Genomic DNA, 11,326 nt, shown 5'->3' with positions numbered 1-11,326 from the left:
AAATCTGCAACAAAAGAGGGAGGACTAAATGAAAATGTCCCAAACTGTATGTTCTACTATGTTCTGAACACGCTTCATATGGCAGACTTACCTAACAGCTTTTTAAAAAAGGGAATAAAAGACAATATGAGCCATCTCAATATCTCAGCAGGTGCAAATATTTCTTTGTGCCTGGAGATTTGCTTGCAGCACAACCTCCTTGACCCCCATGCTTTCTTGTAATTAGATTATTCTTACATATATCCGAAGCTCAGGTTCCGTAAGCAAAACACACACACAGGAATCTGACACTGCAGTTCACACGCAGGTTTCTTTGTTTCGAATGGTTTGGTGTTTACTTGATCTGCTTTGCATTGGGGACAACAGTTTATATAACCCTTCCTGATGGCTTGTGAACAGGCCTCCAAAAAGTTGGATGTGTGTATCTTGGGTTCCATCCTGTACTTTGCAGGGTTTCTTCAACTCCCATAGGCTCCTGTGCATATCTGAGGATTGTTATCTTATTAGCAGAATTAATTCCTGCTGCAGTTGGCATAATATGTTGTATGGCCCCTTGACACCACCTCCCTGAGCTTCTTATCACTATTCTGCTGCAGTCAGCTATTTATTTTCCCGTTCCAACAACACAGTGATGGAATGAAAAAAGCATAGCTGCCAAGTCTCCCGCATTCCCCGGGAAACCCCCGTTTTTCCAGCTGTCCCCAGCCGGTTTATTCTGGCGCGGCCGCCATTTTGGAACTGGGCGGAGCATGCTCAGAAGCGACTTTTGATGCTGCTTTGCCCAGTTCCAAAATGGCCACAGCGCGACTTCTGGTGCGGGGCCATTTTGGAACAGGGCAGAGCAGCATCAAAAGTAGCTTCTGAGCATGCTCCGCCCAGTTCCAAAATGGCGGCAGCGCTACTTCCGGTCTGCTACTTCCGGTCCAGTCCCTTGTTTCTCAGGCCGGAACTTGGCAGCTATGGGAAAAAGAGATGATACAATTAGCCCGCTGCCGTGATCCGTGGTGCAGCGGGGGCCTGACCCAAATCACAGAGCTGTCTCCCATGAGCAGCGGATGTTGAAGGAGCATGGACATGCCAGGGCCTCAGGAGCGCTGCAGGGGGCGCTGCAACTATGATGTAAAATGGAAGTTGAGAGGCAGAAGTGCTGAATGTTGGCATCGCACAGGGAACCAGGTTCGGAGGAAGGGGGGCGGTGGGGGAGGACTACCCCGGTTATCTTCGCTGAGGGGGGTGATATTTGGCGCGCTGCCCACCCGCGACTCCCAAGCCTACCCTGAACTGTCGGGGGGAGCTTTGCCGCTTTGCCAGTGGCATTCCCCCCCTTTCCCCTTCATTTTGACAGCTAGGGGGGGAGGCTCAGGAGTTGTGGGCAGGGGGCGTGCCGAATGTCTGCCATTGGCGTCTCAGTCCGCCCCCATGGGTGGCTCGTTCCGCCCCTGGCTGCAGGGCGCACACGCTCCTCCGTACACCCAAGTGGCTTTCCCACGCCTGGGAGGGCACCCTCCACGCCCCGCCCCCCTCAGGAGCATGCCCGCCCTTGGCAGCATGGGCATGTGCTCTGCCACTGGGTTGCTGAACCATCCTTCCTTCCTCCTTATTTCTTTGTTTGAGAAAATTCAAATCCGGCAGATTCTCATTCCAATTCTAACTTGTGGCATGAAAAGTTTTGGGATTCCAGCAGGTTACAGGGTATGTACTGATTGGGAACGAAGCAGCGTGGCCACCCCAAAACCTTTGCAGGCACAAGCACTATTGGAGGTGGAATTGTGTATGGCCACTCGGATAGCATCACCAGCACAAACAATCATGAATAAAATAAATAGGATGATAATAAAATGGATGTCTGGGGGGGGGGCTACAGCCTCACTTCCTTCTCCTCAGGCTGCTGCTGATTTCTAATTCCCATGTTCTTATTCAAAACAGAAGCCCGAAGAAGGACTTACACACACCTCTGTCCTGTGCTGGATTTACATATAAGCTAAACACGCTATAGCTTAGGGCCCCACTCTCTTGGGGGCCCCCAATAAAATTTAAAGGGAAAACCCTGGATGTACATTTCCAAAATATAAGATAAAAAACAAATGAAATAAAATAAATCCTACATACAGCAGCAGTGTTTGTGTTGTGTAGGCTCCTATGATGTAAGTCATGGGCCCTGCCTGCTAGCCTGCTCCCTAAAATATCACTGGTTTGCTCATTTCTGTATATAGGGTACCTACATTCTGCATGGACTGGTTGCAGGGCAATATGTGCAAATGGCTTTCGATACCTATTAGGTTCATAATTTGCCATGTAGCATACATTCAACACAAAAAAACAGCGGCAATTTGTTGTTGACAAACGACAGCTGGACACATAACGGGCCCCATCACCTTCAGTAGCTTAGGGGCTCATCAAACCTAAATCCGGTCCTGCGTCTCTCCCCCCAGAATAAACTTTGAGCCACCTCAGATCTTACGCCCCTGCTGCCAGGATCCTGCTCTTACAAAATGCTCAAGATTTGTATCTGGTCCAGGTTTCCTATCTGCATGGGTTGTTCCCAATAGTTCCACCCTGCAGGAAATAATTGTGATTCAGAAGTGTGGCGCTTTGCATCCCATATGAGCCAAGGTGGGTGAAATGACTTTTGGGGTAGAGGGATGTGGAAACCTTAATTTCTTACCCAGGATACATTCGGCACACCTGTGTTGAATAAGGGGGTGGGATTCAGGAACCACCATCAACCTCCCCCTACCTCCTCCAGGTCTCACTGAAAAGCTACCAAATTATCAGAAGGTTCAGCAGCAGTCACAGTGATTCTGAACGGAGGGAGGAAGCTTCCCTTTCTCCCCTTGTATCCAACTACTTCCATGGGACTGAAAACTGCAAAGGGAAGGGGTCTCCTCGTGTCTGGTATTACCTGGAAGTGGTCTCTCCCTTTGGTCAATAAGGGGCCATTGCACAGAGGTGACTTGTGGGTGTGAACCATACTCCAAAAGCAACTGTTACAACAGGAATGGGGAACATCAGGCTAGAGATCCAATATGGCATGCCATATTTTATTGTTGCTATGGCCATTGGCTAATGCGAATAAAGTTTAATAATAATAATAATAATAATAATAATAATAATAATAATAATAATTTATTATTTATACCCCGCCCATCTGGCTGGGTTTCCCCAGCCACTCTGGGCGGCTTCCAACAGAAATATTAGAATACACTAATTTCTTAAAGATTAAAAGCTTCCCTAAACAGGGCTGCTTTCAGATGTCCTCTAAAAGTCTGGTAGTTATTTTTGACATCTGGTGGGAGGGCGTTCCGCAGGGCGGGTGCCACTACCGAGAAGGCCCTCTGCCTGGTTCCCTGTAACTTGGCTTCTCGCAGCGAGGCTACCGCCAGAAGGCCCTCGGCACTCCACGATGGAGGTGGAGACGCTCCTTCAGGTATACTGGACCGAGGCTGTTTAGGGCTTTAAAGGTCAGCACCAAGACTTTGAATTGTGCTCGGAAACGTACTGGGAGCCAATGCAGGTCTTACAAGACCGGTGTTATGTGGTCTCGGCGGCTGCTCCCATTCACCAGTCTAGCTGCCGCATTCTGGAATAATTGTAGTTTCCGGGTCACCTTCAAAGGTAGCCCCACGTAGAGCGCATTGCAGTTGTCGAAGCGGGAGATAACCAGAGCATGCACCACTCTGGTGAGACAGTCTGCAGGCAGGTAGGGTCTCAGCCTGCGTACAAGATGGAGCTGATAGACAGCTGCCCTGGACACAGAATTGACCTGCGCCTCCATGGACAGCTGTGAGTCCAAAATGACTCCCAGGCTGCGCACCTGATCCTTCAGGGGCACAGTTATCCCATTCAGGACCAGGGAGTCCCCCACACCTGCCCGCCTCTTGTCCCCCACAAACGGTACTTCTGTCTTGTCGGGATTCAACCTCAATCTGTTAGCCGCCATCCATCCTCCAACCACCTTTTCTCCCCTATTTATTTATGGCACACCACAAGCAACACCTCTTCCTGAGTTACACTCCTCACCTGCCCTGCCTTGCACTCTTCTTGCTTGCTTTTGCCTGGATGGAATGTGCCCTTGAACTGATCATCCTTGCTACTTGTCAGGGAGGAGGCCAGGGAGGGATGTGGAACTGAGTATGGAAATTAGCCTAGTGTACAAAGCTTAAATTCACATCTGCTGCTCTACACATGAATGGCATGTGTCTCTCCCCCCCCCCCCCCGGCTCCCCAAGGTTGTGCAGAAGGGAATGTTGCCCTCAGAATGCAAAGGTTCCCCCAGTTACTGGCAAACAATTTCATTTCTTTCTACGTCAAAATGTTATTTGTTTCTGTGTCAACATGTTTTCTGTCCTATGGGGAGGGGAGGGGAGGGGAATGCTGTTGTTGACTCAACGAGAGTTGCTCCTACTAAGACAAATAAAGCTGGACATTGCACAGAGCAACTGTTTTGTATGTGGACAGAATTATGCAGCACTGTCCATATAGCTGTATTTCTTTTGTAGACTCGGCAAAACTTAGGCAGTGTGGAGAACTGTATTTATACAAGAGCATGAGCCAGTCACAGTTTCTCCACCCCCCTTTTGTCATTTTTAAAATTGATTTTCATACAATTTAACAAGTTCAATTCGGTTTCCATGCAATATTCCCTTAGCATTTTGACTTCCCATCCTTACTTCCATGATGTTTCCATTCAAATCCTTTTATCTACTGCCTTAAATATAATACTTACAGTATTTATATAACATAAACCCAACATTACATTCCTTTATAATTCTCAGCCCTGCCTGCACTTTCATTTGACTATAATATTTTCTCAGATAATCTGAAAAGGGTCTCCACTCTTTCACAAACATTTCGTCTTTTGGGTCTCTTGTTTTTGCCATCAAATTCGTCATCTCCATATATATAATCCAATAGTTTTAAAACCCACTCCTCTTTTGTTGGAACTTCTGTTTCTTTCCATTTCTGTGCATACAATATTCTGGCTGCAGAGGTAGTATACATAAACAATCTAACCAACTTTTTGGAGACCTTTGCCCCTATCATTCCCCAAAGAAGTGACTGGCTTTTGGATGGTGACTCTTTTAAACATCTTTTTCAATTCATTGTGTATCATTTCCCAAAAGTCTGTTGCTTTTTTACAAGTCCACCACTCTCAGGTGGTGGACTGGACCTGATGGTCAGGGGGCCCTTTACCTTGACCTTTACCATCTGTTTATGTGGTCTCGGCGGCCGCTCCCAGTCACCAGTCTAGCTGCCACATTCTGGATTAGTTGTAGTTTCTGGGTCACCTTCAAAGGTAGCCCCACGTAGAGCGCATTGCAGTAGACCAAGCGAGAGATAACTAGAGCATGCACCACTCTGGTGAGACAGTCTGTGGGCAGGTAGAATCTCAACCTGCGTACCAGATGGAGCTTATAGACAGCTGCCCTGGACACAGAATTGACCTGCCCCTCCATGGACAGCTGTGAGTCCAAAATGACTCCCATGCTGCGCACAGTTACCCCATTCAGAACCAGGGAATCCTCCACACCTGCCCGCCTCTTGTCCCCCACAAACAGTACTTCTGTCTTGTCAGGATTCAACCTTATACTTGCACAGCGGATAGCATTTGCCTCTAAAATAAGTTACCTGGAAATGTCCCCTTTAAAGGTAAAGGTAAAGGGACCCCTGACCATTAGGTCCAGTCGTGACCGACTCTGGGGTTGCGCGCTCATCTCGCATTATTGGCCGAGGGAGCCGGCATATAGCTTCCAGGTCATGTGGCCAGCATGACAACGCCGCTTCTGGCAAACCAGAGCAGCACATGGAAACGCCGTTTACCTTCCCGCTGTAGCGGTTCCTATTTATCTACTTGCATTTTGATGTGCTTTTGAACTGCCAGGTTGGCAGTTCGTATATCATCTGTATATCATTTCCCATCTGTATATCATTTCCAAATAGTTTTCCTTTAATGTGTAACAGGCAGTAAATTTCAAATCTGCTTTCCACAACTTTTCCCTTGTCCTAAATATTGGCAGTTTCTCCGCTCCTGAGTTACAGGCAAACAATTTCATATGCTTCGAGCTCTAGGTGTGAATATTATGGGCCATATGGAGAGTTTAGCTGAAGGCATTGGGTGACTCATTCAGAGTTATTCCTGGAGAAATCAACAAACTAGTCCACTGAGCAGAGAACCTGTTTTGTTACTTGCTGTAGGAGGAGTTTGGATTTGAAAAGAACTATGCTATGTTATCCACAGCAGGACTTTCCTGCGGCAAAGAACCTTCTTTTCTTGGATAGTCTCTGTGCCAAAGAACGGCAAAGGTTAAGCAGGGGGAGAGCTGTGAAATTCAGGAGTGCTCTGAACAAGTTTAGCCTGTCACAGTAACCTTTGATCGCCCTGAATCAAGTGGAAGAAAGCCAGGACGCAATGGCTGCAAAATGGCTGCCGGTGTTTTCCATGATTTGGGTGTTCTTTTGGGGCTCAGCCTCCAGTGGGAATGTCCTCATCTGGCCAGCCGACGACAGCCACTGGATCAATTTGAAGTTCATCATGAATGAGCTCACAGCCAGAGGCCACCGAGTGACTGTGGTCCTGCCTTCGTTCTTCCGGATAATTGACCCCAGTGAACCTTCCCCTTTCCAGATGGAAGTGATATCTGCTCCGTTCTCAAAGGCAGAGATGGAAGATCTGCTGCAGGACTACATACATCTGTGCACTTATGGGATTCGAGAACTTTCCTCCTGGGAGTTTTTCAGCAAGCTGGATGCCTTAGTAACAAATGTGATGGATCGATACAAAACGGTCTGTCATATAGCTGTGACAAATGAGAAACTGCTGGAGAAGATGGAGTCAGCTGGTTTCGATGTTCTGCTTTCAGATCCACTCATTCCTTGTGCGGAGCTGTTGGCTCAGAAGCTCCAGATTCCATTTATATACACCTATCGATTCTCTTTTGGATACACAGTGGAGCGTCTGTGTGGATGTATGCCAGCTCCTCCATCCTATGTGCCTGCTAGCACAGGGGAACTAACAGACAGGATGTCCTTCGTGGAGCGGGTCCGAAACCTGCTCTTTTACCTCTTCCAAGATTTCTTATTCCAGCACATTCAATATAAAGGCTGGGATAAGTTCTATAGTGATGTTCTAGGTAAGAGCTCACTCCTAGTTCTGGTCATTGTATTTTTGACATCAACATCAAAACGTTTTGTTTCACATACACATTTCTGTGCTGTGATTTTCCTCTTTTTTGCCTGGTCCATCACCCATTCCAGCTCCAGTATTGAGGTGGGAGATGGCATGGGCAGCAGAATTTAGGCAACTGAGCATGGGCTATGAAGCTAGTGCAAGGGAAACACCTGTTTCAGCTCCCCTTACCTGTACGTCTCTTTCTGATGCTAAGATTGAACTCTGCATCCCCACTTTGTAGAAGAACAGTGCAGAAATGTGAGTAAGGTTTTGCTTTTGTTTTTAATTTGTGGATATATCACACTAAAATGCAAGCAAAGATGCACATTGTTACCATTTCACATGATGTCTGCTTGTATTTCATGTATCCGTCGCCCACATTTTAGGCTACAATTTAAAAAACAAGTATTTTATGCCTTGTTTGAGCCAAAAGCTACATGACGGAATTCTGAGAGGTGTGATACAGTATCTGACTCTAGCTGTTCTGTTCCATTCTGTGCTGTGGTTTGTGAAAGCGTGAATTGGTTTCGTCCACATGGACCAATTGAGACTGTCAGGCATCCCTACCTTCTCCTGTCACCCTCCTACAGCGATCCTCCCTAGCTGCTAGCTGGAGCCGCAAAGCGCTCTGTCGGGGCGAGGAGGCATGGTAGACTGGTGAAGCCAGGACCATTTCCAGTGGTCTGATGAGGCACAGGAGGTGGAGCGTAAAAGAATGCAGGAGGTGCTGGTGCGGACAGGAGGGGGAAAGACACTCCACCTGAGTTGGAAGGTGCTAGGCTCAGGACAAGGTAGAGAGAGGGGTGCTCTTATGTGCCAGCCAGGATTTTCCTATACTTGGGAGCCCAGCAATGAGCAACCTCCCATCGCCTGAGGACCTGCTCATCTTTACAGGCTCAAGGGGGCAGCCTGCCACCGCTGCATCCTTCTCTGGCAGAGGCATCACCCCAGGTGAGGGAGGGAGAGCAGGAGCGAATCCTTACCCTTGACATTTCTTCACCCAAGGCTACCCCTTGCCCTATTGATGTAACTAACTGGAGACAATACAAAACCTGCCTTGTGAAACCCACATAATCTTGTTCCTTGCACAGTATCCCTTAGCAGTTGACACTGATTCATTTAACTACTAGCACCACACATGCATCCTCATCTGCTGCATGAAACTGCAGGAGAATACCATCTTGGTCAAGAGCCACCTCTGTCTTGGCATGCATCTCCCCACCTGGGTATGCTAGAAACACTCTCCATGTGACTAATAGTAGGCTTTAGAGCAGAGGTCGACAACCTAAGGCCCGTGGGCCGGAAGCGGCCCATGAGGGTCGTTTAACCGGCCCATGAGCGGCCCACTCAGCGAGTCCCCACGCCACGCTGCACTAAACTGGCACAGCACGACGTGGGGACTCTCTTCTGTGGCTCCGGAAATTGCTTCTGCGCATGCCCAGATGCTGGAAATTGCATCTCCGCATGTCCACAGCACCAGAAATCGCTTCTGCACATGCCCAGAGGCCGACAATTGCTTCCACGCAGGAACAATCTTCGGCATCTGGCGGTCTGGGCATGCGCAGAAGTGATTTCCAAAGTGGCGCTGCGCCGGCCCGGCCCATGGAGGATCTCCGTGGGAGTGATCTGGCCCATGCCCGGTAAGCCTTGCCAAATCCCTGTTTTAGAGGTCATCAGAGCCACTGGGAATGGCCCTAGCACCTCAGCAACAAAGGATATTGGGTTGCCAGAGATTTTTAGAACTAGCCCTACTCAGAGTAGACCTATTGAGCTTAATGGACATGATAGACTACCTTAGATTCTTTAATATCAGTGAGTCTACTCTGGGCAGGACTTTGTTAAATATCAACCATTTTCTTTTAAAATGGCAGGTGCCTTTGCACTCGAGGCTGATGTTTACGGTAGGAGAGAACTTTGGTCTTTCCAATTTCAGTGGCGCCCTCTGAGAGGCCAAAATCCATCACAACCCCCCCCCACCTCCAGCCTTCCATTCTGCATGTGCATTACGCCATAGCTGCAAAGCCCTGCGATGCCCCCCTTGGCATGGGGCCCAGGGTGGGGAAACTGGCCATGCTGCCCTCAATCTGCCACTGTTCACAGTTGACCAGAAGAAACTATGTTCCCACAAGCAAAAAACGTTTCTCCAATCCTGTGCTCATAAGGAAACCCATTTCACTTGCTTCAAGTTTTGTGTGAGAATATTATGAACCACATGGGGAGGTTAAAGGTAAAGGTAAAGGGACCCCTGACCATTAGGTCCAGTCATGACCGACTCTGGGGTTGCGCGCTCATCTCGCATTATTGGCCGAGGGAGCCGGCGTACAGCTTCCAGGTCATGTGGCCAGCATGACAAAGCCACTTCTGGCGAACCAGAGCAGCACACGGAAATGCCGTTTACCTTCCCGCTGTAGTGGTTCCTATTTATCTACTTGCATTTTGATGTGCTTTCGAACTGCTAGGTTGGCAGGAGCTGGGACCGAGCAACAGGAACAGGAGCTCACCCCGTCACAGGGATTCAAACCGCTGACCTTCTGAGCAGCAAGCCCTAGTCTCAGTGGTTTAACCCACAGCGCCACCTGGGTCCGCACACATGGGGAGGTTACCTGAGAGTAATTCCTAGTAAGACAGACAAAAGTGTACATTGAGCAGAGAGGCTGTTTCGCAACTTGCTGTAGGCGGAGTAACAATCATGAACCCACCTTTCGACAGAATCATGCTATGTCATCCGTAACAGGGTTTTGCTGTAGCAGAAAACCATCTTTGCTTTGACGAACTCTGTGCCAAAGTATGCCAAAGGTGAAACAGGGTGGAGCGCTTGTAGCACAGGTTACAGGAGTGCCCTGCATTAGCCCAGCCTGTCAAAACCACCTTGGATCTCTCTGAATCAAGCCAGGACGCAATGGCTGCAAAATGGCTGCCGGTGTTTTCCATGGTCTGGGTGTTCTTTTGGGGCTCAGCCTCCAGTGGGAACGTCCTCGTCTGGCCAGCAGATGACAGCCACTGGATCAATATGAAATCCATCACGAATGAGCTCACCGCCAGAGGCCACCGAGTGACTGTGCTCCTGCCTTCGTTCTTCCGGACAATTGACCCCAGTGAACCTTCCCCTTTCCAGATAGAAGTGATCTCTACTCCGTTCTCAAAGGCAGAAATGGAAGACCTGCTGCAGAACATGCTATATCTGATGACGTATGATATTCATGAACTGTCTTACTGGGAGTTTTTCAACAAGTTGTCAGACATCATAACTACGACGATGTATCGGCAGAAAACGTTCTGTCAGATGGCTGTGACGAATGAGAAGCTGCTGGAGAAGATGGAATCAGCCGGTTTCGATGTTCTCCTTTCAGACCCACTATTTCCTTGTGCGGAGCTGTTGGCTCAGAAGCTCCAGATTCCATTTATATACACCTATCGATTCTCAGCGGGAAACACAGTGGAGCGTCTTTGTGGGGGAATGCCAGCTCCCCCATCCTATGTTCCTGCAAGCATGAATGCACTAACAGACAGGATGTGCTTCAAGGAGCGGCTCCAAAACATGCTCTTCTACCTCTCACAAGATGTCTTTTTCCATCATGTTGTCTATAAAGACTGGCATAAGTTCTATAGCGATGTTCTAGGTAAGGTCCTGCTCTGAGTTTCGGTTGCTGTACTTTTGACATCTGCACCAGTAAGTTCTGATGCATGGATACATGTCTGTTATATTGCTTCGCTCTCTGTTTTGCCTGGTCCTTCCACCCAGTCTAGCTCCAGTACATACCTGCCAAGTTCCTGCCGGAAAAATAAGGGATCGGACCGGAAGTAGCAGACCGGAAGTAGCGCTGCCACCATTTTGGAACTGGGCGGAACATGCTCAGAAGCGACTTTTGATGCTGCTCTGCCCAGTTCGAAAATGGCCGCCGCACCAGAAGTCACGCTGCAGCCATTTTGGAACTGGGCACAGCAGCATCAAAAGTCGCTTCTGAGCATGCTCCGTCCAGTTCCAAAATGGCCATCACGCCAGAATAAACCGGGGGAAAACAAAAAAAATCAGTTTTTTCGGCTGGGAACAGCTGGAAAAACGGGGGTTTCCCGGGGAATACGGGAGACTTGGCAGCTATGCTCCAGTACTAGAGTGGAAGGGGGAGATGGAATGGGGATTCAGGCAACCAAGCAGGG

General features: G+C 48.6%; 1 protein-coding gene across 4 annotated transcripts in view; it reads left to right on the top strand.

The window, feature by feature from the left end:
- The window catches only part of LOC118095005 (UDP-glucuronosyltransferase 2A2), a 31,861-nt gene that overhangs the window by 2,721 nt on the left and 17,814 nt on the right, over window positions 1-11,326 (top strand). The window contains exon 1 of one of the 4 annotated variants that reach the window (XM_035135846.2): window positions 6,189-7,130. The exons of 1 other annotated variant lie outside the window; for it this stretch is intronic. In XM_035135846.2, the coding sequence (XP_034991737.2) occupies window positions 6,410-7,130 (721 nt within the window). In that variant the 5' untranslated portion in view covers window positions 6,189-6,409. 2 more of the 4 variants (XM_035135848.2, XM_035135847.2) reach the window with 2 other exon arrangements.

This window comes from Zootoca vivipara, chromosome 13 (assembly GCF_963506605.1).
Source record: "Zootoca vivipara chromosome 13, rZooViv1.1, whole genome shotgun sequence".
Lineage (NCBI taxonomy): Eukaryota > Metazoa > Chordata > Lepidosauria > Squamata > Lacertidae > Zootoca > Zootoca vivipara.
The sequence above is the reverse complement of the archived record's forward strand: the minus strand, read 5'-3'. Positions and strand labels throughout refer to the sequence as shown.